The following is a 27936-nucleotide window of genomic DNA, read 5'->3' as shown; positions in this document are numbered from 1 at the left end:
GCTGTCCTCGTGGATGGACGACATGGAGAAGCAGATTCAGATGCTGGCCATGCCGGCGCTGCGCCCCGACCAGATCGTGCAGCAGCAAGACAAAAACGAAGTGAGTACATTCATATGACTTTTTATGAAAATTTTGCTAATGTGACCAAATTTTAAGCTGTACAATTCTAGTGTGAAACAAGTGAAGTGTCTTATGTAACCTAATGAAAAAATAGTTGCAATCCAACTTAAAAGCAGCAAAATATGTAGAATAGCAGTTTTCACATATTACACGTATTGTTTATTATGATTAACCCTTTAACAGCCGTTCACGTACTCAATCCGTGATTATATTATGATTATACGCATATTCCGGCGGTTAAAGTGTTGATATTAATGCTTAAGTTCTTCTTTTGGGGTTCCTTAACCAAAGGAGTACTAATGGGACTATAATTCATATGCCTCTGCGGATGGCAAGTTCATGGATGGATGATATTGCCTATGAAAGCAGACAGTTAAAATTTAACAAATTGTGAATATTTGTCGCCGCTTTAATTACACTAAATAAATAATTAAACTACGAGTACGAGTATGAAAGACGTAAGATGGCTTTTTTGCGTGTTCGTTTCTGTTGAAAAGTGCATGGTGTTCTTTTAAAACCTCCGCTTACGAGCTTGACTCACGCTCTGATTTTTCTCCAGATGTTGCAACAATCGATCGCGGGGCACAAGCCGCTGGTAGACAAGCTGATGAAGACGGGCGAAGCCCTAGCGCGTCTCTGCGGAGAAGACGACGCCGCCAAGGTGCAGGACACCGTGGAGGCCGACTGCGAGCGGTACAACGCGCTCAGGGCCGAGCTCAGGCAGCGGCAGCAGGAGTTAGAACAGGTAGGAGTTGTAACAGATAAGTCAAAGTCAAAGTCAAAATTTCTTTATTTGTTTAGACTAATAAATAGTTCTTACAAATCGTCATTTTGCTCTTAAGGAGCCTCTACATGTCTCATAATCTTTTTACCCTACCAGCGCTTCGAGACCAACATTTGGCAAGTGCTGAGAAGAAGCGCCGCAACAAACTCAGTCACCACTGTCTGCCGGTTAATATAAATAAATAGAAATAGCAGTAGTAGGTACATTCGATTCAGGAGCAGTTCACTGAATTTGCCATGCATTCTTGTATAGTGTATCTTATAAGAATGGGTATACAAAATTGCTTGGTATATTAAACAAGGTAGTGACGTGCTGATATCTAGACTTACAGATTACTTAAATACTAGTAGAAAAGACTCGCATACATAAATTGGAATAAGATGGATAAGAATTGTGACCAGCTGATGAAAGGTCGAAGCCCTAGCGCGTCTCTGCGGGGAAGACGACGTGCTCAGGGCAGAGTTCAGGCAGCAGGAAATGGAACAGGTAGGAGTTTTGACCGTTAGCAAAGAACAGGGGAGGTAGTACTCCCCTGAAGCCAGTCGTCGCTTGCTCAAACGGAGCGAGCCACAGTCTGGGGTGGAGCCGTGAAAGAATGTCCAATGCTCTATAACGCGCTCCGGGCCGAGCTCAGACAGCGGCAGCAGGAGTTGGAACAGGTAGGAGTTGTGACAAGCTAATGAGGGGCGAAGCCCTAGCGCCTCTTTGCGAGGAAGACGACGTGCTCAGGACCGAGCTCAGACAGAGACAGTAGGAGTTGGAACAGGTAGGAGTTGTGACAAGCTGATGAATGTTACTATTCCCACCTCTCGTTCCCACCGCTGCAACTCCTGTGTAGCCAGGATCTACAGCTTGACCAACAATAAAAACTCAACCAGTGAAGGTCAAGTTTGTCCCGGGGGAAAGTTAAACTGTCATTGAACCCGCAACGAAATTAATCAGAAGAACATAGGAGGAGTTAAAAGAGATTCAACTTCCGAGAGCAGAGTAGGGCAGTGGTTGTAATTAAAAAAAATTGCTAATTTAATTGGTAAATTGTGTCATCAGCTTGTATTATCCTACCTACATTCAGTCGCGTTTTAACAGCTCATAAAAAGTACATGGATTGACTGATAATGTCAATAGACATCCTAATCTCTAGGCACAACTCCTCTAAAGAGCTAGATTTCGATTTTTACTTATTTCGAAATCAACATGGGCAGTTAATTAAGTTACTTCATAAGTCCCCGATAATCTATCAGACGTGTTCACAGCGCATAAAATCAATAAATTGATCAATAGCGTTGCTGCCACTCTTGTGGCGGAGTTTTGGGCTGACAATGTGTAGGTTTGTTGTCGACACGACAACAAGACGAATAGCATTGACCCTAGATCCTATTGTGAAAGTTCCATGGACCTAATAACGAGTAAACTACTACCTTATCTTGGATATGCTAAACATTATAATTGTTCCAGGCGCTGCAAGAGTCCTCTCAGTTTTCGGACAAGCTGGAAGGCATGCTTCGCGCGCTGGGCGGCGCCCGCGACCAGATCTCCCGCGCCGAGCCCGTCTCCGCGCACCCGCCCAAGATCGAGTACGTATACAACGACTAGCGGCCGCCCGCGACTTCGTACGCGTGGATCCCGTTTTACCCCTTAGGGGTGGAGTTTCGCAAAATCCTACAATAGTACCGCGTTTATAGAAAGTATACTAAACAGTCAGCGTTATCAATGTTCGTAGCATTTGTAGCACTTGTATCTCTTGTATACATATTTTGTAGCCCTTTCAAAATGCTTCAATTGAAGTATATTTTATTAATACTAAATACTGTTACAATAGTACCGCGTTTATAGAGAGTATATTTCGTACCTTCATGGTGCTCATAGCGTTCGTAGCATTTGTAGGTACTGTATATTTTGTAGCGCTTTCAAACTGCTTTGGTGGAAGTATACTTTGTAAATACGCTCCAGAATGGAGACCAATTTATCAGGGTTTTACCCGTAACTCGTTCCGTCTGTCTGTGTTGTCTCTGTAACGACCTAGTTAGCTTTTTTACGGAAATCTAGATTTTTAGAAAACTTGCGATAGCACTGGTAGAAAAGCTTTTACAAGCTTTTATTTAACTTGCATTATTCGTATTTATTGTAAGTTGCTTATATTAAACTAGCGGCCGCCCGCGACTTCGTACGCGCGGATCCCGTTTTACCTCCTTAGGGGTGGAGTTTCGTAAAATCCTTTCTTAGCGGATGCCTACGTCATAACATCTACCTGCATGCCTAATTTCAGCCCGATCCGTCCAGTGGTTTGGGCTGTGCGTTGATAGATCACTATGTCAGTCAGTCAGTCACCTTTGAGTTATATACAGGGTGTAAGTAAATGGGTATATGAGCCGACACTAGCCCATGTTAACATGGTCACATAAATGGTATGGTGAAGTCAGAAATTTGATATCATCATTTCAATTTTTTATATTTTCATACAAAATAAATTTTATAAAATCCGATTTGTGTGAAAATTAAAATAATTAAAATGAAGATATCAATTTTCTGACTTCACCATACCATTTATATGACCATATTAACATGGGCTAGTGTCGGCTCATATACCCATTTACCTAACACCCTGTATATTTAGATAATAATAATCATTATCCCGCCTCAGCAATAGTACTTGCACTTAGCGGGTGCTGTCTTTGGCTGTATCTCCTCAATGGTACAGGTATCCGCTAGATGCATTTCAAAGGGGCTTATTCGAATTGGATCTGTATGATGAACGCCTTCCAAAAGATCGCCCTCCGCGCCGTGCTTATCCACAGGAGAGATACAAATAATAATTGTAGCCTGTTGATTTCCCGTCTTTTGTTTTGATTTTACTTATGTTCGGTGTATTTATACCTCCTCCAATGGAGAAGTTTCCATTTCTTTTCCAGTTTAATAGAACTTGAAAATATAAGTAAAACCAATAATAATTGTGAAAGAATCATAAAAATACCTCTAGAAATAAAGAAGTTGCAGGGTCCCAAAGTAGCGCATATTATATTTCGCGCCATTTGATCGGTGACGTCACGGCACTCATTTGTAGTACAAACAGTGAATCACCTCTGGACCAAAGCTTTTGACAGATACTTTTTAAAAAATCGAGAAGTTTTTAATTTTTCAGCCAGCGACACTCAAGATTATTTCTTAGTAAAATTATTTTGTAACCTTTCACTCTTTCAACAGAGACCAAATCGAAGAGAACAACGCGTTGGTAGAAGATCTGGACAAACGCAAGGAGGCTTACAACGCGGTACAACGCGCCGCCTCTGACGTCATCAGCAAGGCCAATAAGAGCGACCCGGCCGTCCGGGACATCAGGAACAAGCTGGAGAAACTTAACAAGTGAGTGGAAAGATATATTTACAGGTTATTCCAGTTATTCTAAGTAAAGTCCGGTCACCGAGCAGATAGAATTCCCTCGCACACTCACTGCGGCTGCCCATCGCACAGTCGCGACAGCAATATAATTACGCTCCAGCGATCAGGATGGGTAACTTGGGGTCATTGGACGAAATTCTATGTGCTCGGCGACCGGACTTTAGATTAAATCTAAGCAAAAAATGTTTTTTTGAAAGAAAAAAATACCCTAAAGGGGCAAAGATGCTATTTAGCGTAGCATAAACACTCTTTAAGAGATTTTTGTATACGTTTTATATGTACCGAATCACTCAATCGTTCTCATGACAAGTACACGTATTTTTGTCTACAGGGTGTCCCTGAATGGGTGAATTAAACTGATAGGGGAGGTAGCTCTACTAATGTACTATCCCTAAAAAATATGAAAAAAAAATTTTGAGTTCGGATTTTTTTTTTAATTAAGTCGCAATCTAGTCATTATTTCCAAATTTTGTTTACAGATAAACAAAGCGATCATGTACAATTAATATTAGTAAGAAAAAAGTACAAATAAACTCCAAACGCAGCAATTATAGCCAGATACTTAGGCAAAGCTGATTTATTTTCACATTTTCAACAAATTTTTTTGTGTCCTTATGCGCTTTGTTTTTTTTTTTATATTTTTTAAGGATAGTACATTAGTAGAGCTACCTCCCCTAGCAGTTTGATTCACCCATTATGGGACACCCTGTATAATCCCAACGATGACGTATTGGATTGTGCTCTTTCTTGCACATCCAGTAGTCTGCAGCTGTTTCAAAATGATCCCTAACCATCCAACCATCCACAGACTATGGGACGAAGTGCAAAAGGCGACGAACGACCGCAGCCAATCGCTGGAAAGCGCTTTGGAAGTGGCCCGCCGCTTCTGGCAGCAACTAGACGCTGTCATGGCGACTCTAGCCGAACTACAGGACACGTTAGCAGCGCAGCCACCGCCGGCAGCGCAACCGCGCGCCATTCAAGCGCAACAGGTCGCGTTGCAGGAGATAAGGCACGAAATTGACCATACCAAGCCTGAGGTAAGTTGAGAGGACACTGTAGGATATGTTTGGGGATACTTTGGACATGTAGGGACATATATGGACATAGCAGGACATTTATAGACACAGTCGGACATTTATAGATACAGTCGGACATTTATAGAACTAGTGCGACATTTATAGACACAGTGGGACATTTATAGACACAGTGGGACATTTATAGACACAGTGGGACACTTGTGGAACCAGTAGGTCATTAATAAACAAAGCAAGATACACATAGACATAGTGGGACAGATTTAGACACAACAGGACACATTTAGACGCTCGTAGACACAGCGAGATACTTATAGACCCAGTGGGACATTTATAGACACAGTGGGACACTTGTTGAACTAGCAGGTCATTAATAGATAAAGGAGGATACACATAGACATAGTGGGACAGATTTAGACACAACAGGACACATTAAGACGCTCATAGACACAGCGGGATACTTATAGACCCAGTGGGACATTTATAGACACAAGGGGGACATTTATAAACGTAACGGGACACTTTTAAACACAGGCCACTTATACACACAACGAGGCACTTATAGACACAGCGGGACACTTATAGACACAATGGGACACACGGGATACTTATAAACCTAGCGGGACACTTAAAAGACACAGTGAGGAATATTATAGACACAACAGGGCACTAATAGTCACAGCGGGACACTTTTAGACGCAATGGGACATATAGACATCACATAGACATAGTGGAACTCTTATAGACACAATGGGATGCATGAATATAATTATAAAGGGACATTTTATAGACACAGTAGAACAGGTATAGACTTTGCGAGAAACCATATCGACATAGTAATAGAGTGGGACTTTTTAGACATAAAGGGACACTTATAGACTCAGTGGGATGCATGTGCCCATAGTGGGTACATTTAATTTAACAATTTCTACATCTTTCAGAGATATTAAGCATCTTTAAACCAATATTGAACGCATCAAACCTTTTTCCTCCACTACTATAACTTCTCAATACCCCCAGGTGGAGAAAGTCCGCAGATAATAAGCATCTTTAATCAAATATTGAATGCATGAAAACCTTTTTTCTCCACTCACTAAAACCGGAATAAATACAGAGTATTTACTCTGCGAAAACACTAAAACTACTCTATGCCCAGGTGGAGAAAGTCCGCAAGACCGGTTCCACTCTCATGTCGCTATGCGGCGAGCCAGACAAGCCAGAGGTTAAGAAGCACATGGAGGACCTGGATAGCGCCTGGGATAACATCACCGCGCTCTACGCCAGACGGGAGGAGAATCTAATTGATGCCATGGAGAAGGCGATGGAGTTCCATGACACTTTGCAGGTTGGTGCGGAATTATGATGATTGATGCTATGACATAATGTTCGCCTTATGCAATAGGGATGTTTCCTGGGTATAAAAGCAAGAGTTTTAATTAGTCCGTAAGTTAACTTATCAAAAAATACTCTATACGTATTTTTCACTTTTTCAAACTATTGAAAATTTAAAGAGATAAAGCGCGCCAAAGTCCAAAAGAAGAGGCCCGTGACGTCAATGAGTGCTTAAAAGTGCAGCACTTTGTGACGTCGCGCGGAACTTCAACGCACCATAACTTTGTAATTATTTCTTTGATTGACAAATAAAAATATACGTGTCCAATATTTTCGATTATAAGCATGACGGACTAAAAAAAAATTTTTAGGAAACTACCCTATTCCCTTATGTAAGAATAAGTATACCTGTTAATAACATATTTTTATAATTTCAAAGTAGAAGAAGTAGAGAAAAATCACCACACTACACTGAAACGATCTTTACAACATTTATTTGACCTAATCTAGGTTTTGCTTAATTTAAAAACTGTTTTATATCAGAAGTTAATAAATAAAATGTCTTTTTTTTTCATTAAAACATTTGATTTCTTTAACCTACTAGAAATTGGCAAAAGTTTATCATTATGAATCATCAACATCAGATTTATCCACTGGAGAATCTATTTTTCTATTGGCAAATGGAGGATTTTGCCTATACTCCCCACGCTATCAAGACAGGTTAGGGACGCCTGATGTTCGATGTACCATTATCAATACTTCTTTACTTCATCTTCCATGTATCATTATTATCATTATTAATACTTATCTTTATCTTTCTAGAATCTCCAAGAGTTCATTATTAATACTTATATTTATCTCTGCTAAAGTCCAGTCGCCGGGCACGTAGAATTTCGTCCAATGACCCCAAACTACCCATCCTTATCGCTTGCAATTATATTGCTGTCAGCTGCTGACAGCAATATAATTACGCGCAAGCGTTAAGGATGGGTAGCTCGGGGTCATTGGACGAAATTCTACGTGCTCGGCGACCGGACTTTAGAACCTCCAAGAGTTCATTATTAATACTTATATTTATCTCTGCTAGAATCTCCAAGAGTTCATTATTAATACTTATATTTATCTCTGCTAGAACCTCCAAGAGTTCCTCGACTCCGCCGAAGACAAATTCTCCCGTATGGGGGCGCTAGGGTCGGACATCGACGCCGTCAAGCGACAGATCGCGCAACTGGCCTCCTTCAAGCAAGAGGTCGACCCGCATATGGTGAAGGTGGAAGCGTTGAACAGGTATGGACTTGGGACATGTTACATGGACATGTTTGAATGCGGGGCGTACTCTGTTTGTGCAACGTTTTAGGGTTCTGTTGCCAAAGGTTACCAATTGGGTTCTTTTACTAAGCCTCAGCTATTTGGTCTCCTTCTTCTTATCGTGTCGACAACAAATCTACACAGTGACAGCCCAAAACTCCGCTACAAGAGTGGCGTTGTCAGCAGCATTCATTAAATCCTCCTGAGTGCAGTTGCTCGCTATTTGGTTATAATACACCTAGCATGTGTATCAATTTCTATTGCCACTATTATGAATAAAAATGTATAATGTAAGATATAATTTTTAAAATCTTACTTAAAACATGGTATCTACAGGGTGTTAAGTAAATGGGTATATGAGCTGACACTAGCCCATGTTAACATGGTCATATAAATGGTATGGTGAAGTCAGAAAATTGATATCTTCATTTTAATTATTTTAATTTTCATACAAATCGGATTTTATAAAATTTATATTGTATGAAAATTTAAAAAAATAAAATGATGATATCAAATTTCTGACTTCACCATACCATTTATATGACCATGTTAACATGGGCTAGTGTCGGCTCATATACCCATTTACCTAACACCCTGTACATCATGGCATTTTTTACCAATCACGGTTGTAGCAGTAGTACCTAAAACGATTAAAACTATTATCACAATAACAACAAATAATCAGGATTTCATTTTGTTTTGTTCCATTTTAAATGGCAATAGGTTATCCTTATACGATGGTACGGAACCCGTCATATCAGAGTACTATTCGCACTTAACTGCAATGTCTGTCTCATACATTTGTATGAGACCAGACCTTACTAATATCTTTGTGGCCTCGTTAACATAAATATACGGCCATACAGAGTACGCCCCGCCCATTTCACGTGACTTGATAAAATATTGTTATGGTGGGGGTTTTATTGAATGAGGAGTTCCACCTTTTCTTTGAATGGTTTTGGGGTGTTTTTTGGAATTTTTGGGCAAAATTTTTAGTATGGAAATCGTTTGATTTAATGGTGAGATAGATAGGATATGATAGTAAATTGTATTTTGTCTCACGTTAGAAACATTTGAAATTAATTTTATTGAGTAGAAGTAAGACATTGAAATATTTGGTGATGGTTTATTTTCCCCTTTAATATTGAGTTGTTTCATCAGTATTATAACTACCCCGTAATCACACAAATGACCTAATACTCTAGTTAAATAGTGTGGTGATAGGCAACTGTGTCTTAAAATCAGCTTAAACATAAATAAATTAAGTTTCCATAGAAATAAAAAGAAATTACACAATCAAAAAATACTTAAACTTATAGAAACTTTTAAAAGGCGCTTAGGACTCGTCTCTTTGAGTACAGATACAAGCCTGTATTTAGTTGAATAAAAAAAGGATTATTTTGTTATAGACCAATTATTAGGCTTGAATCTATTCTTGAGATTCATACTTAAGCGTCATTGCAGAATTAAGTTCTCGAATACAAGTCTTGAGACAGTCTTTAAACAACGTGTAATTTTTCTACTGAATTTTGGCTTTTATTTGGTCAAATACTATCAGCAGTCGCCTACCACGCGTCCCCTAACTGTGTACTAATCTTGTATTTTTCTCTGCCCCACCCGGTGCCCGCAGGAGTTTAATGAGGCAAGGATTTCTTTATTTGAGTGTGCCGCTTCTGTAGTTGTCCCTTAGAAATACAGGGTGTTCCATAAGACCGTGCCAAACTTAAGGAGAAGATAGACTATTGTCATCCATTAATCTATCTTATGCTTAAGTTTGGCTCGGTCTTTTTGAGACAACCTGTAAATGTTACGTAAATTGTAAAAAGATTTCTGTATTCTCGTCACTATATTTGAGTAACAAGTGAACAATATGTCCCAGCTCTCACATAAAAGTAATAGATATCGAGATTGCAGAAATCGATTTTAACCACATTTCTTTCTACTCATACCAAGTTTGGATAATATATTTCACATAACAGACCTTAAAACTGCTCCTGTGACTTATTATATAAGCGCGACTTTTGCAATGTTGATGTGCCATGGAAGGTACTTCTAATAACATTCATAAATATTTTTTTTAAATTCAAAGAAGTGTGGTTAAAAATATGACCGTAATAATACAAAAACATTACGAGATACAATGTGTTAGTAGAAAAGTAGAAATTGTGTGTCATGTTCTCAATTCTAAGGCTGAGTTGCACCACGTAATTATAACGATAACCGGTGTTTTTTGTATGGAGTTTGACAGATTTTTGACGTTTGTCAAAGTTAAAGTAAGATGGTGCAACCCTGCCTAAGTGCATCTTCTATCTGTGCCCGTCTCAGCCTGTTCGCTTTCGTCTGTCCTTTTTTTTTTTTTGCTTTTTGTCCTCTTGGTTGTGTGTTTTGTTTTGTATTTATAGTGCCTTGAATGATTCGCTTTGATTTATGTGACTTGTAATCGATACTTTTATCAAAAGAAGTACAAATAAATGAACTGTTGAGGAATTTCACAAACGAAATAAGCTTATAGTGTCAACGAATCAAGGTAAATTTTTTATCAATAGTATTCTTGTGATTAGTTGACTTCAAATATTCAGTATTCACATAACATGTTAATTCTAAACAATGCTGCTGAATTTCCGAATAAACAAAACATGACAGCGCACAAACTATAGTCTAAAACATAATATCCTGAAAACTGTAATGTAATCTTTAACATTTTGATGTTAGTCGCAATTACAAGTCACATATACACCATACCTCCTTACCTCCCAATAACCTCCAAATCTTCTCCAGACAAGCCCAAGAGCTGACCGAACGCACATCCTCCGAGCAAGCGGCTGCCATAAAACAGCCTCTCACAGAAGTCAACTCTCGGTGGTCGGCCCTCCTTAGAGGCATGGTGGAGAGGCAGCAGCAGTTGGAGAGAGCTTTGTTAAGGCTGGGACAGCTGCAGCACGCGTTACAAGAGCTGCTGACATGGATCCAGAACACTATGGACACTTTGGACACGCTCAAACCGGTAAGTTGCGACAGTAATATCATCAAAATTAACTCTCGATAGCCAGCCCTCCTTAGAGGCATGGTCGAAAGGCAGCAACAGTTGGAAAGGGCACTGCTGAGGCTGGGTCAGCTACAACACGCCTTGCAAGAGCTGCTGACTTGGATCCAGAACACTATGGACACTTTGGACACGCTCAAACCTGTAAGTTGCGACAGTAATATTATCAGATGTAAACACTCGGTAGTCGGCCGTTTGTCCTTTGAGGCATGGTGGAGAGGCAGCAGCAGTTGGAGAGAGCTTTGTTAAGGCTGGGACAGCTGCAACATGCCTTGCAAGAGCTGCTGACTTGGATCCAGAACACTATGGACACTTTGGACACGCTCAAACCGGTAAGTTGCGACAGTAATAATATCTGGGTCAACTCTGGTAGTTGGCCGTCCTTAGAGGCATGGTGGAGAGGCAGCAACAGTTGGAACGCCTTGCAAGAGCTGCTGACATGGATCCAGGACACTTTGAACACGCTCAAACCTGTAAGTTGCTTAAAAAAACACAGAAAATTTTAACGAAAGTTACCTGCACCTTACTTACCTGAGGACAGTGATGATCAGGCGGAATGTGGAAACAAACTTCGCACAAAATCCTCAACCACAGAGAAATTGTCTATCTTAAAAAATATAATCTGTTTTTATCTCTCGTTTTTATATTCCGGCGATATTGTCTATTAGTCCAGTCATTTGAATCCAAATAATGGGGTTTCCTAAACCTGGAAAGTTTTCCGGGAGTTTTGAAATGTCTCCGAATTTCAACTTTGCGACCTCGTATGGTTGCGTTGCGCACGTGCCGTATTGGAAAACGATACAGCTAAATGTGTCTCAATTTATTGACTGGTGCTGTCAAGTGTCTAATTTGTCATGTATAGATGACCCACGCTGAACTGTCCCACCAAACCAATGACAGGGGGGCGCTACCATCGTTCAACTATATGGTTTCCAACATGGCAAAAATCGGAACCAGCGATCCGGTATTAACGGTGGCGCCCCACTGTCAATGTCATGGATAGGACAGTTCAGTATTTTGGAACTATGCATATGTATATTTAAACATATTCTTCTTCTTCAGGTGGCAGGCGACCCTCAGATCTTGGAGGTGGAGCTGGCCAAGTTAAAGGTGCTGGTGAACGACATCGCGGCGCACCAGGCCAGTGTTGATACCCTCAACGACGCCGGCGCACAGATACAGCAGCACGGTAAGTTGAAGAGCACAGATGCACAGGTTTCAGATCACAGATTGTTGGACACAGAAGCATAGGTGTCAGAGTACAGGTAGCTGAGCTCAGGAGCATAGGTTTCAGAGCACAGGTTACTGAGCTCAGCAGCACAGGTTTCAGAGCATAGGAGCACAGGTTGCTGAGCACAGGGCATAGATCACACGCCATAAGACCGCTTTCACATAGGGCGACAGCAGCGTTTTTATAAAAGGCAGGCATCGGCTATCATAATAATGTATAGTATGAAATTATCGGCAACGCGGATATCGCGCGTTTGTCGCGCTGCTAAAGTCGCCTAAATGTGAATGCGCTCTAAACAACAGACATAGATAAAAAACAAAAATCAAACAGCCTACTTTCTCATCTCTCGTTCTCTCCCTAAGTCAGTGTAATGCATCGTCTAGATCAGCGGTTCCCGAATGGTGGTCCGCGGAACCCTGGGGTTCCGTGGAAAGGCCGCAAGGGTTCCGTAAAAAATATTATCCCACGTTTCGTGACCGACGTTGTTCGCTCGCGCCGACTTGTTTACGCACAAGGGAGGGGCAGGGCGTGCGGGCGGAGTAGTACGGGGGTTCCGCTAGGAAAAGTATAATCAATTAGGGTTCCTTGGCAAAAAAAATTGGGAAACCCTGGTCTAGATATCTAACTAGAAAATCCTATTAAATCAAAATATCTAATGAGATAATATGTTTATTCTGTAACAGGAACCGCAGAGGCCGGCGAAACAGCCGAAAAGCTGTCGACCATGAACAAGAAGTGGCGCGAACTGCAGCAAAAGGCTCGCGACAGGCAGTCGGAGCTCGAAGACGCCCTTAGGGAAGCCCAGAGGTAAGGAATAACACATCAACGGCTACGGGACTATTCCCACCTCTCGTTCCCCGCAGCAACTACTGTGTATCTAGAACCTACAGCTTGATCGCCAATAAAAAGTCAACCAGTGAACACCAAGGGTATTTGCACTCAGGGCACTCTTTGCATTAACTTCTAGAAACCCTAGGTATTTAAGTATCACGGGGCCTTTTGCATCCTAATAAAAAGAGAAGATGCCTGGGCCCCTGGATTTGGGCTCTTTCAAATTAGACGTTTTCAGCAGGATGTCTTGTGCGTTTGCAAGACCGCACACTAACTATTGGTTTGTCAATTTTACTTTATTCCGGCGCAGTTCTGTTGTCCTACAATTTACCGTGTGCGGTCTGATTTGAAAGAGCTAGGCAAAACATTGTTTCAAAATCGCTTCACGGAGTAAAATAACTGCACTCACAGAAACTCTGCTCTGTAGCCAAGAACTACTGCTTAACCGTTTATAAACCTAACCAGCAAAAAGTTTATTGAGTATTGAGCCAAGGTTAAGTCGGCCCCTTATATTAAAAGATCTTTATGATATGTGTGTTAAAACTCAATTTTGTTTGCAGCTTCAATGCCGAAATCGGCGATCTGCTCTCGTGGTTGTCCGAAGTGGACAGCGTCATTGCAGCCTCCAAACCCGTCGGTGGTCTACCCGAGACCGCCTCAGAACAACTGGAGAGATTCATGGTAAGTAACTACTTCGTTCGTTTCAGCCGAAAGACGTCCACTGAGGGACAAAGGCCTCCCCCAAGGATTTCCACAAAGACCGGTCCTGCGCCGCTTGCATCCAGGTACCTCCCGCGACCTTCACCAGATCGTCGGTCCACCTAGTGGGGGGCCTGCCCACGCTACGTCTTCCAGCCCGTGGTCGCCACTCAAGATCTTTCCTGCCCCAGCGGCCATCAGCACTACGAGCTATGTGCCCCGCCCACTGCCACTTGATTTTAGCGATTCTGCGGGCTATGTCAGTCACTCTGGTTCTCCTACGGACTACTTACTGATATTAAAAATATGAAGGTGTTGTGTAACGTTTTTTAAAGTAAAGTAAATATTTATTTATTTATTTTTTTATTTATTGATAAAGGTACACCAACAGCAATACACATTTAAGACATTCACAGTATACAACACATATTGGGGTTTTAGTTTAAATATTTTATTTACTACACAACACTATCACTTACACAACATTTTTGTCAAAGTTACAATATTTAATATTGAACATGCACATAGTTCCAATAGGTATAATAATGAGAAAAAACCGGCCAAGTGCGAGTTGGACTCGCGCACCGAGGGTTCGTGCTTTTTCGCAAAATAATTTCTTAAAAAAAAAAGAAGCAAAATTAAGAATTGTATACAGAGCGATATAAAACATTGTTTCCACAATACTTAATATTTCTTGAATTACGACTGGAATTTGTAATTATACCTTACTAAGCAGCAGAAATATCTACTTATGTACCTCATCAATTTAAGAGTAGGCGCACACCGTTGATTTTTCGTCGGCAGATAGTTTAGTCGGGCAGTTGATCAGTATGGGCATGTATGGGAGTGCGCACACTACGCCGATTCGATTTGGCCGATTCTTCATACAATTAAAATCGGGCACAACTATCGGCCAACTAAAAATCAACGGTGTGCGCCTACTCTAAACCTTATTTCGTTTTCTTGAGGTCCAACAAACGCGTATTTTTCTTAGCCTGTTTAATTACTAGTACTTACTTTCTAACAGGAAATATACAACGAGATAGAAGCCAACCGGCCGAAGGTGGAGGCAGTGCTGCAACAGGGCCAGGAGTACCTCAAGCGGCAGGACAAGCCCAACCCCACCTCGCAGTTGCACCACAACCTCAAGACGCTCAAGTCCAGATGGGACAACGTCACTGCTAGGTACGTATCATCAAAAACACGGGACTAATCTCACCCCTTTTCGTAACTCCACATCATCGAAACTGGAGGCGGTCCTGCAACAGGGCCAGGAGTACCTCAAGCGACAGGACAAGCCCAACCCCACCTCGCAATTACACCACAACCTCAAGGCGCTCAAGTCCAGATGGGACAACGTCACTGCTAGGTACGTATCATCAAAAACACAAGATTCTTCTTTATCACCTCCCTTTCGTAACTCCACATCATCGAAACTGGAGGCGGTCCTGTAACAGGGCCAGGAGTACCTCAAGCGGCAGGACAAGCCCAACCCCACCTCGCAGCTACACCACAACCTCAAGACGCTCAAGTCCAGATGGGACAACGTCACTGCTAGGTACGTACTAGTGTCCGACCGAAACTAGTTTTACGACCGAAACCGAAACCGAAAACGAATTTCGGCAACGGTGTCTATTTCGGCCGAAACCGAAACCGAAACTTCCTTACAAGGCTCATATTTTGAGGGAAAATAAAGAAAACGTTATTATAATCAGTCAGTCTTTATTGTTTTCTCTTTAAATGGCATTAAAATTGAACGTATAAAGCGCCTTTTCACTCTAAAAGGTATCAAATTATGTATTAAAAAGAAAAAGAAGGATTTATAGTCTAGATTTTTTTTAATTACTCATGGTCGGGTCTTTTACCTTAATAATTTCTCAAAACAAAATTGGTAGTACGTAAGTTAGTATCTACTGTACTTGCCACTTGGATACCTTGGTGATAAATACTAAAATGAACTTTGAAACTCTGCACAAATGCACTATAGTTAGTTATTTCAATACTAACTACCTAACTAATATTTGTTTACGAATAGAATTTGCGAAACAAAAAAAAAATTATAGGTTAGATTAAACTTGATTTTTTTTATGTTTACTACCCGCTCTTATGTTATAACGAGATAAAACTTACCAAATTCAAAATAAATCACTCGAAAACTCGCCACCACAACAAAACAAAAAAACTAACAGCAAACAAACAAGCGAGCGAATCACGACATTGGCTCTGATTGGATTCATTCACTCATTCAACGCGCCGAACATGACCGATAACAGCGCGGAAACTCCCGAATGCACATTCGGTTTCGGTCGTAGTTTCGGCAAGTTTGCCGCCGAAAACGAAACTAAACCGAAACTCGTGTTTTTACCGAAACTCAACCGAAAACGAAACCGAAACCGAACATTCGGTCGGACACTAGTACGTACCACAACGGGACATGGGACTAATCTCAACCCCTTTCGTAACTCCACATCATCGAAACGGGACACGGGACTAATCTCGTTGCCGCTGCAACTCCTGTGTAGCCAGGACCAACAGCTTTACCGCCAGAAACTTAGACAGTGAAAACCAAGTTTGCCCGGGGAAAAACAAACGATTATTGTCGTTCAAAATCAAAATGTTCACTCCCCACGCTTACCAGACGGGTTGGGGAGACTTATGCCCGTTTTCACCATCAATCCCTAATTTTAAAGTGACTCCTATGAAAGCAAAATTCCTGTTACGTGTTACCGTAGGGGTCACTTAAAAATTAGGTATTGATGGTGAAAACGGGCATTAATGTTCGGATATAATATGTCCTTTAGTTGCACAATAGCCTACCGGCTTCAATCGCTGGACTATTGTTTTGAAGCCAATAACACTTGGAGTACCTTGTTATTTATGCAGATGACAGCATGTCATGCTAAACTCTGTGGCATCTTGTGCAGATGTAATAGGGTCTATTTTACAATAAAAACGTAGAATATGATGTGTTATTGGTACATTTTAAATTACTGGTGCATATTTATTAATCTATTTGATTTTTACAGAGCCTCAGACAAGAAGATCAAGCTGGAGATCGCACTCAAAGAAGCTACGGAGTTCCACGACGCTCTCCAAGCCTTCGTGGACTGGCTGACGGGCGCCGAGAAGACTCTTACTTCTGCTAAACCCGTCTCGCGAGTCATGGAAACTCTGCTCAGTAAGTACATACCCTATCTTTTCTTTTTAAAGACTTACCCCCTTACTAATAAAACTTACACGCTCGTTGAACAGTGTTTTAAAGTGACGTTTAGTATGGAAATGTCATTTTAAAACAGTGTTCAACAACTGTGTAACTTTTTATTAGTAAGGGGGTTAGAAGTCACTTGTTTTCTGCAAAAAGGCTTCTAAGGCTGAGTTGCACCACCTAACTTTAACCGTAACTATAACGGAAGTTGGCAGATTTTTTACGTTTGTCAAAGTTAAAGTAAGATGGTAACACCCAGCCTAAAAAGCGCTTTTTTATCATTCTATTTTTAGTACCAAATAAATGATTTTTCTTTCTTTCTTCCTTTTACACGTCGTATTTTAACTGTCTCAATAAAGGAGATGCATAATAATATTATGTCAACGTGAAATTGTGAATTCAGTTTATAATATAATGCGTGAGATTGTGAACTAACAGTGGTTTAGGTTAGGTAAAGTTTAGATTGTAATCTAACTATGTCATGTTAGATTGTAATCTAACTATGTCTGACTGAATTCACAATTTTACGGTGAAACATACATTAGTTGATCGCTATTTCATATCATGTGACTTTCAGTAGTCCTTATTTCACATTGATGCAAAGGTAATATCTAAGTTCATCTAACATTATCCAATTCATTTTCACTTTGTACTTCCCACAGCCCAAATCGAAGAGCACAAGGCCTTCCAGAAGGAAGTGGCCACGCACCGCGAGACCATGCTACATCTGGACAAGAAGGGCACCCACCTCAAATACTTCAGCCAGAAACAAGACGTTATCCTCATCAAGAACTTGCTGGTATCGGTTCAGCACCGCTGGGAGCGTGTGGTATCTAAGGCCGCCGAGAGAACCAGGGCGCTGGACCACGGCTTCAAAGAGGCCAAGGAATTCAGCGACATGTGGTGAGTGAAGATTATTTTTATAAGCTTTTATTTAACTTGCAATGTGTGAAGATTATTTTAATAAGCTTTTTTTTGACTTGCAATGTTTGTAATTCCTATTATTATTTAACCCTTTCAGTGTTCATAAAATACGTAATAGTCAAACAATAGGATGTGTACTATATTTAGTACATGGACTGGCAAACTGTTAACAGTTTCTTTGACTGCTGAAAAGGTGTTTATACCTTTTACAAAACCACGACAATTAGCTACGGTCCTATTTTTTTTAAATTTGTCACTTTTTCATAAGGTCTAAAGTGAAATACGGATGAAAAATTATTTTAGTTAAATATAAAATTTTCTTGCTTGCTATTCTGCAAATTATTGGATTGTTGGACTACCCTGGAAATTATAACCGCCTTTAAAAAAATACAAATCAAATGTTTTCAATTGAATTGTCATAAAATGCCCTTAACTGAATGAAATATCTTCGATAGGAACAACTTGATGAACTGGCTGAACGATACCGAGAAACAACTGGACGAACTCAACCAAGAGGCGACCGTCAACGATCCTGAGAAGATCAAGCAGAGGTAAGTTTAAAAAGTTCATTTATTTCACCACTAGGTGGACCGACGATCTGGTGAAGGTCGCGAGAAGCACCTGGATGCGGGCAGCGTAGGACCGATCGTTATGGAAATCCTTCAAATTCAAATTCATATAAATATAATTTATTTCACAAATAAATATAATTTATTTGTGAAACACAGGTAAGGAGTATGATGTACAAACAAAAGATGTGTTCAAGCCGTGATCAGCCTTGTCGGCATACAAATGTTAAAGCGTGATTATGTTAAAAGAAAAGTAATAATGAGCAAATTAAATGTCAAAATCATAAATGTCAGTTAAATAAATTTTGTAAGATTTAAATAAATTAATGCAGGGCAGTCAATCGGATATTAGAGTCAATATTAGATTAAATCAAGGAGAATCCTTGTGGGAGACCTTTGTCCAGCAGTGGACGTCATTTGGCTGAAACGAATATTTTGTTGTGTTCAAAACTATAATTGAATTACAGTCCCTAGCTGCTCACATTACAGTTAATAATTATCCTTTAGTTGTCTCTTACGACATCCACGAAAACACTACATAGTATTGAGGTCATAGCAGACTAATCAACTTGGAAAGCGATCAACACCGTATCGCCTTTCGCGAGCTGTCATCGCCTCTCGCGCAGTCATCCGCGAGGCGAGGCGTTTACATTACAGTGCCGATAAGTGTGCGTTGCACTTAGGAGTTTCATACATAGAATACTGACCGCCTCGAGTTGATACGGTTACGATCCCTTTCCGGGTTGATATGTGTGCTACGTCCTTTTAGGCCGAGTCCGCACTACAGTGATTTTATAACCCAGTAAAACGAATGCAACTGCTTTTTCCCGAGTATACGTTTAGGGCGGTCTCGCGGTTTTACCGTAGTGCGGACTCAGCCTTATTCTACTATTTAACGTATCATCATTATTGTATAATTTCAGATTGCATAAACATCGCGAGTTCCAAAAGGCATTGGGAGCGAAACAGCCCGTCTACGATCAAACCATGAAGGGCGGTAAACAACTGAAGGACAAGGCGCCCAAAGCGGACGAACCCGCGCTGCGAGACATGTTAAGCGACCTCAAGAGCAAGTGGACCACCGTCTGCTCTAAGGCCGTTGACAGGTTTGTACCTACCTATACTTCTTCTTCTTGAAAAAGCTGGAAGTGAGTAGTATTAAAGATTAGGAACTTTTAAATATATTTAAGTACTTATTTCAAAGGAATTTAAACAAAAAAGTTACGCTCCCTGCCTTGATTTCCAATATCAAGTGGTATTCTTTCAATTTAGTTTAGTATTAAATTCAAAGTAAAAATTAAGTTATGTTATTTATAAGAATATTTACTTCACAAAAATTACAAGCAATCTAATCATTTTGTCCCTTAAACCACACATCGCAAAAACCAGAAGATTCGCGCTATCCAGAAGTATTCGCGTATAATTTGGAGCTTCTATAGCATAGTCGGAAGGACTTCACTCCGCTGTCATTCGAATGTTTTAGCCATATGTATGGCTTAGGGGTTAGAGCAAGGCTTATTCACATCTGCAGCAGCCCGGCAGTTAGGTTGCGCGCTGTGATAAAATCTTATCGACGATTTTAGACGACAAACGTATTTTATTTTAGCAACTAATTTCAAAGTATTGGCTTATTTCGTCAAATCGTTAGTAGCCTGTAGTACTTTTTTATCGACGAATTAACCAATTAATTTGTATTGTAACAGGCAACGCAAACTCGAGGAGGCTCTGTTATACTCGGGACAGTTCAAGGACGCCATGTCGGCTCTCCTGGACTGGCTGAAGAAGCAGCAACTCAGTCTGTCTGCGGACTCGCCTGTGCACGGAGACCTGGACACAGTCATGGCTTTGATAGAACAGCACAAGGTGAGTTGGACTTTATTACTGAACCTGTAAGCAGGCCTGTTCATCTCCGCGAGTTTACATCGAAAACAAAACACGCACGATGGCCCACCTACAGGACACTATTCGACAAGGCCTCACATACGAGCGAACATTGACTCACGCACGCGTATTCTTGTGTATGATGGAAGAAAAGAAAAAAAGGGTGTACTAAATACTGTGCAGTATTTAACTGCCTAAATAATAATAAAAACACAGAATGTACTTTTTTAAGTTGCCTCAAGACACTGAGAGGTAAATAAGTAGTTAATATTATTCATGATAATTCATGCTAAATCATGTATTTCCTCCGCCATTTTCCGCAGTTTGGCACCTCACGTCACATCATTTTACCGAAGTCAGCCCTATAGCTCCGGCGCAGTGCCGATCACTGACGTTTGACAACAAAATGGTGCTTGACTCTTGAGACAGGCTAAATTACACCATATTGTTAATGACATTGAGCATACATTTTTTTAAATACCTTCGCGAAGTAAATTTCTGTACGTAGTACTTATTATTATTCTGTGCTGTAAGGTAGTAAATAGTTTTAATAGAAGAGGCAGCAGTTAAATCTGTCTGCGGACTCACCCGAACATCCGACCAACTCCATTACTGAACCTGTTAAGTAGTTTGGAATGGTCATACATGTTTCTAGAAATAATATAGACTAGTATTATACTTGTAAAGACAGCACAAGGTAAATTGAGGTCAGTGTCTCAAATGTTAAGCATGTTATTGGCAGTTTTAGGTTGCTTATAGACTAAGAGATTGATACTATGCTTAAAGGCCAGTGCAAGGTTAATTGAACTCTATTCTGCAAATTATCTTCTGCTTGCAATGCAATTTGGTCGAACAGAGGCTGGAACCGACTTCAATAATTTTCAATATGGTACTAATTTCTAATGATATCCTTCTTACAGCAATTCGAAGAAGACCTCCACTCCCGAGAACAGCAAATGCAGTCTGTCATGAAGACTGGAAAAGATCTGGAAGCTACTGTAAGTTATACTTTAATTCTACTACTAATAAGGTTGAAAATACTTTCACACCAAACATAAAAATCTACCTTAACGAATTAGCAACTCGCATACTTGTACTGAACCTGACCTTTATAAAGAAGTGTAGTCCAAAACGTATTCTATATCCTTAAATATAAGGTGTTTTATCCGTCTCTAGTTGGTGGCAGCGAGTATCGAACTTCTGCAAGTGAAAGTGTATCTTAATATGCTAACCATAAGTTGCATTTTAGGTGCCCCGCGAAGACGCAGTGAGCATCCGACAACAGTGTGGAGAATTGAAGCAACTGTGGGAAAGCGTCCATTCGCTTAGCGACAAGAAGGCGCAGAAATTAGAACTGGCGCTGAAGGAGGTAATATTATATTTATTTACTTTGTCGTATTCTGTTGTTCGTCAAAATCCGCAAACTTTTTCGATAATTTGTTGCGATTGAGCTGAAATTTTGGATACAACTTTAGTTCTAGTGATAGCATAACTAATTTGCAGCAATATATATTGTAAACTCCAAGATGGCGGATTACACATTTTTTCTTAAACAATAAAGTTCATTACATTGCACTCTACTAAGACGAAAGCTTGTTTTTGAACATGTTTTTTATTATTATTATATTAAGTTTTTAGAAATTAGGCATAGAACCGATTCTGTGGGGTCACAACGAACCGGTTCCAACGAAAAACTGTTTTTTTTTTCACTAAAAACCGGTTCTATGCCCTATTGCAAATTAATAATTATTGCAAAAAATCTGTCATACTTTTCCTGTTTCTCACAACATTAACTTGAGACTAAACTTATGTGTTTTCATAGGCGGAGCGCCTCCACCGCTCTGTCAACATGCTGCTAGAATGGCTGTCGGACGCCGAAACGCGGCTTCGCTTCGCCGGCGCGCCGCCCGACGCCGAGCACGAGGCGAGCGCGCAACTGCGCGACCACGAGCGCTTCGTGCGCGAGCTCAACGAGAAGAAGATCGACAAGGTGACTGCTCTCACTCACACACTCGCTCTGTCTCACTCGCACTCGCTCTCACTCTCGCTCTCACACTCGCTCTCACTCTCACACTCGCTCTGTCTCACTCGCACTCGCTCTCACACTAGCTCTCACTCTCACACTCGCTCTCACTCTCACACTGTTCTCACTCTCACACTCGCTCTCACTCTTACACTCGCTCTCACTCTCACACTCGCTCTCACTCTCACACTCGCTCTCACTCTCACACTCGCTCTCACTCTCACACTCGCTCTCACTCTCACACTCGCTCTGTCTCACTCGCTTTCACTCTCACACTCGCTCTGTCTCACTCGCTCTCACTCTCACACTCGCTCTCACTCTCACACTGTTCTCACTCTCACACTCGCTCTCACTCTTACACTCGCTCTCACTCTCACACTCGCTCTCACTCTCACACTCGCTCTCACTCTCACACTCGCTCTCACTCTCACACTCGCTCTGTCTCACTCGCTTTCACTCTCACACTCGCTCTGTCTCACTCGCTCTCACTCTCACACTCGCTCTCACTCTCACACTCGCTCTCACTCTCACACTCGCTCTGTCTCACTCGCTTTCACTCTCACACTCGCTCTGTCTCACTCGCTCTCACTCTCACACTCGCTCTCACTCTCACACTCGCTCTCACTCTCACACTCGCTCTGTCTCACTCGCTTTCACTCTCACACTCGCTCTGTCTCACTCGCTCTCACTCTCACACTCGCTCTCACTCTTACACTCGCTCTCACTCTCACACTCGCTCTCACTCTCACACTCGCTCTCACTCTCACACTCGATCTGTCTCACTCGCTCTCAATGTCACTCGCTACTAGAGTGTTATCGGACCACGAGCGCTTCTTTCGCGAACTCAACGAGAAGAAAATCAACAAGGAAACTTCCACTCCCATTCTCCCACTCTCAGGCCCGGTTTCCACCAAAGCGGAAACGAGACGAGAGCAAATGTTTCATTTGTAACATTACACAAGATTGCTCCCATTGAGAAAACGCCTTTACATTTTGTGACAGTGTTTTGTCATTTTTTAAATGAATTAACAATAACATTGCCTTCTCTTTCTAGGACGAAACTATCACGCTCGCACAGTCGATACTAAGCAAGGCGCACCCGGACGCGGTCACGGTGATCAAGCACTGGATCACCATCATCCAAAGCCGATGGGATGAGGTGAGTCTTTTATATATTATCTTTTGTACGATTTAATTTATCCACGACCAAAAAACTTTTGTCCTGCATCTCACCTGATGGAAAGTGATGATCAGGCCGAAGGTAGAAGCGAGCTTCACTCGAAATCCTCAACCACACAGGAACTGGCTATCTTAAACAACAGAACAATACTGTTTTAAATGCTATTTTAATAGTTTAATTATACATATAAAGAAATTTATGACTTTAATTATCTGAGGCGATAATTGGATGGTCGACCCCAAAATAACTTTTAAAAAATACCGTTTATCTCTATTTAATCTATAATCGAAAATAACGCCCGTATCACAAACATTACAAGCTGGACCGCCTCTTGAACAACTGCATCAGATTTATCTTCGGTCTCCGCAAGTTTGATCACATCTCACCTTTTCGCTCGCAGCTTGGTTGGCTTCCCATCAGACAGCGTAGATATCTTCGTTCACTTTGTATGCTTCATTCAATTCTTTTCAATCCTGACTCTCCATCTTATTTAAAAGATAAATTTCAGTACCTCCACTCCACTCACAATAGAAATCTTTGCTCTAGTCAGTCTCTTCAGCTTGCCACCCCTCATCACAGCACTGGCTTCATGTCCAACTCTTTCTTAGTCTCCGCTGTACGGCTCTGGAACGGCCTTCCGGCCAAATTACGCAAACCTTCTTCCAAATTTACTTTCAAAAAGGCACTGCGCAAACATTTCAAGGAATGACCTTTTTTTCTCAATTTTCTCGCTATCTCAGACATGAGTGATGTGTACATCTATAATATTATTATGTTTATGTATTTATGTGTATGTCTATTATATTTATTTGTATTATGTTATTTATTTTATGTAATCTTATGTAAGTAGGTTTATTATCAAAAATGTTAATTTTTTGCACCGCCTTACTCTTTCTGCATGACCCGTGGTTGACTGGCAGAGAATGCCATCCGGCATTAAGTCCGCCACAGTGCATTTGTTACTTTATGTGCTGAAGTATAAATAAATAAATAAATAAATAAATTACTATGAGATCTCATCATCTCAAAATGGGTTACACAAGAACCAATCACAGAGCTCTATTCAACGCTGTGCGTTCTATTTGCTGCTTCACTTAAGCAAGCATCGTTTGTGAATACGAACGTAAGTGCTTACGTAAGTCACAGACATACCGCCGACATGTTGTAACAAGTCGCCAACCTGATTCTTTTGAAATAGAGCCGCAGACAGTAAATTGCCGGTCCTCTTCCCACGCTGTTTGGAAGAAAGCGCTTCCTAGCGATAAGACCGCCTAAATTGTACTTCAATTTATTGTTTCTATTCTGATTATCAATTTCGTATTGTACAATCAATGAAAACATTTCTACTTATCTAAAGAACTTAGATAAGTGTGCTACATTACATTAAACAAGCGCATTTAAAACATGGAACGTAGATTAGTATTTGCATCGCGCAAAATGTTTTCAACCTTCGTAAATCACAATATCTTCCGATTGATAATTTTTAATCAACTTTATCAAATAATGCACTGTACTTCAATGTTATTTAGTATTGATTCTGTTGTGATTGATTTACGTAACAGTCATAAAAATAAAGATTTTGGGTGATGTGATTTATTATTACCATTAAAAATGGGCGAAGCACACAAATCCAGAAAGCTCATGGTGTCTGTATCGCCAGTCATAAGAATATTCAGTAAAGTTACACCGGGACAGGTAACTTCATAATTTAAGGCCCTAATGCGCCGAGTTCGAAACTCACGCCCGTATTCACAAACATTACTATGAGCTCTCACAGTGCGCATGAACGCACAGGGTGACGTACGAACCAATCACAGAGCTCTATTCAACGCTGTGCGTTCGATTTGCTGCTTCACTTAAGCAAGCATCGTTTGTGAATACGGGCGTCAGTGTCGCATTAGAAATTCATCAAATTAGATGCTCATTATCCACTGCGGTATCAGTATTCAACGTTCGAATAATCTTTAGTATTACGCAAGCATTGTATAGTTCCAAAATACTGAACTGTCCTATGCATGACATTGACAGTGGGGCGCCACCGTCAATACCGGATCGCTGGTTCCGATTTTTGCCATGTAGTTGAACGATGGTAGCGCCCCCCTGTCATTGAGTTTGGTGGGACAGTTCAGCGTGGGTCATCTATAAGCTGTTTACATGACGACGTCGCTGCTGTCATCATTGATGTCACGAGCAATGTGTTCTGTTTTTGGGCATATTACTGCGACACCAGCCCCGCCCCTTTATCACATCTCCTTTTAGTATCTGTGATATAAACCATAATGTTATCCTTTAGGTGTGGCAATGGGCGATGCAACGCGGAGGCAAGTTAGAGGCGCACATGCAAAGCCTTCGAGACTTGGATCTGGTGCTGGAGGAGCTCCTCCAATGGCTCATGGGCCTGGAGAACACCCTGCTATGTAAGTATCCGTTATCAACCAATGGGACGTGGATGTGGGGTCTGACTGCTGCGTGATTGGTGGATTTTGACATAGCTGTCAATGTCATGTCAAAAATAACCAATCGTGCAGCATTTGGACCTCGCGTCTACGTATTGCCATCTGGCGGATTTTTCATACGCGAAAACCCTCATTGGGTATTTGACATCATTCACCAATAATCCTAAAAAACAACCTTTTAAGACACATTTTGGTCTTAAAAACTCGAATTTTAAATCAATCGTAAATAAAGATTATTGGTTTCTTTTTAATTGATAAAAAGTTAGTAAAATGATAAATGATTGAATGAATTGGTAAAATATTGACGTCATCGGCTTATATTGCCCTACAACATTTATGAGAGAGTCTCATTTTGACAGTTCCTAAAAAGTACGTCAATTGATTGTTTGTATCAAATACCCTATTATTAAAGTAGGATATTACAAATTCGAGTAAAAATATGTTAATCAACATCTATTTTAAACCTTGAAAAGTTAACTGCCTCAAATGGGGTTTGAACTCGGCCTATATTTACCCTTACTAATGAAAGAAAGAAAGAAAGAAATAAAAAATATTTATTTGGTACTAAATGATACACATTGACATTACAAAATAAAAAATGTATCTTACCTTACAGCGTTGGAATCAGAGCCTCTGCCGGAGTCGATAGAGCTGTTGGAAGGCCTTATTGAGGACCACAAAGAACTGATGGAACACACGCAGAAGAGACAAAACGAAGTGGACCGAGTCTGCAAGGCTTACCAGGTAAAATGCAAATCATCATCATCATCATCATCATCATCATCATTTCAGCCATAGAACGTCCACTGCTGAACATAGACCTCCCTCAATGATTTCCACAATGGCCGGTTGGTGGCGGCCTGCATCCAGCGCCTTCCCGCTACCTTTATGAGGTCGTCGGTCCACCTTGTGGGTGGACGACCTACGCTGCGCTTTCCGGTACGTGGCCTCCATTCCAGAACTTTGCTGCCCCATCGGCCGTCATTTCTGCGTAATATGTTTGTTAAATTAATTCGTTCGTCCACTGCTGGACAAAAGCCTCCCCCAAGGATTTTCACAACGACCGGTCCTGCGCCACTCGCATCCAAACACATCCCGCGACCTTCACCAGATCGTCGGTCCACCTAGAAAGAGGCCTCACACAACGTCTTCAGGCCGCGCATCTGTTGTCATTTTCCAAAAACTAATATCTCTCTTGCACTTCGCTCTGTCTCGCTCACCGGATCGACCTAGTGTATAGTGCAGCAGGGCCAAGTTTTGATTATTGCAAGCGCCGTATTCTTTCCTTTTTGTTTTACGATAACAAGCCTTATTGTCACCAGGTTAAGAGTCAAAGCCAGGGCCGGGAATCGACCCCGCGAAAGGTGTCCGCCAAGACCGCCACTAAAGGAGCTCCTGGGTATGTAAAAACTCGAAAATCCGAATACCAGACTTTATTTTTCCTCACCTTTAAGTTTAAATCTGTTTCTCTGTTATGTGTTTGCTTTAAAACCATTGATATAAGTTTGAAATCAACGACTTGACAACCTTATTTTTATACAAGTGAGATAAAAAAGCGAGTTTTCCAGTGTAAGGAGTGGTTATGTCAGTGTGGTGGCTTTCTCTTTATGGTTGAAAAAGATATAAATCTATTGTCTTCTAGGTAAAATAAAAATATCATTTGTCATTTTACACAGCGCCACCTAGTCTCAGCTTAAAACTTAAATCAATGGTCCACAATCATTTGTTCTGTCATTCATTTTGGCGTTCCGTCACTCATTGTGTTTGTCTGTCTCCCTCACTCGTGTGGTGTCGCTGTGACGTCATTGCATGGTGTGATTTAGCCGGGGTTCCCAGCACGACTTGAGTAGAGAGAGATCGGTGTCACCAGATTATTACGGCACTAGGCGGTACAGGTGTGTTATGATTTCGATTTT

The 27936-nt window shown here is 41.0% G+C and overlaps 1 protein-coding gene across 1 annotated transcript in view; it reads left to right on the top strand.

Annotated features, from left to right (window-relative positions):
- LOC135083026 (dystonin) overlaps window positions 1–27936 on the top strand; it is a 282038-nt gene that overhangs the window by 234257 nt on the left and 19845 nt on the right. Inside the window, exons 74-98 of the mRNA XM_063977789.1 lie at window positions 1–100; window positions 681–866; window positions 2361–2479; window positions 4107–4265; window positions 5110–5341; window positions 6495–6683; window positions 7803–7957; window positions 10757–10982; window positions 12084–12210; window positions 12936–13059; window positions 13644–13764; window positions 14810–14967; window positions 16809–16960; window positions 17650–17890; window positions 18367–18462; window positions 19404–19586; window positions 20184–20343; window positions 21282–21359; window positions 21611–21730; window positions 22184–22351; window positions 23439–23543; window positions 25858–25981; window positions 26637–26764; window positions 27343–27419; window positions 27844–27915. Of these exons, the coding sequence (XP_063833859.1) occupies window positions 1–100; window positions 681–866; window positions 2361–2479; window positions 4107–4265; window positions 5110–5341; window positions 6495–6683; window positions 7803–7957; window positions 10757–10982; window positions 12084–12210; window positions 12936–13059; window positions 13644–13764; window positions 14810–14967; window positions 16809–16960; window positions 17650–17890; window positions 18367–18462; window positions 19404–19586; window positions 20184–20343; window positions 21282–21359; window positions 21611–21730; window positions 22184–22351; window positions 23439–23543; window positions 25858–25981; window positions 26637–26764; window positions 27343–27419; window positions 27844–27915 (3600 nt within the window). The remainder of the gene's footprint in view (window positions 101–680; window positions 867–2360; window positions 2480–4106; window positions 4266–5109; window positions 5342–6494; window positions 6684–7802; window positions 7958–10756; window positions 10983–12083; window positions 12211–12935; window positions 13060–13643; window positions 13765–14809; window positions 14968–16808; window positions 16961–17649; window positions 17891–18366; window positions 18463–19403; window positions 19587–20183; window positions 20344–21281; window positions 21360–21610; window positions 21731–22183; window positions 22352–23438; window positions 23544–25857; window positions 25982–26636; window positions 26765–27342; window positions 27420–27843; window positions 27916–27936) is intronic.

Source organism: Ostrinia nubilalis, chromosome 22 (genome assembly GCF_963855985.1).
Source record: "Ostrinia nubilalis chromosome 22, ilOstNubi1.1, whole genome shotgun sequence".
NCBI classification, from domain to species: domain Eukaryota; kingdom Metazoa; phylum Arthropoda; class Insecta; order Lepidoptera; family Crambidae; genus Ostrinia; species Ostrinia nubilalis.
This window is presented reverse-complemented; position numbering and strand designations above follow the sequence as displayed.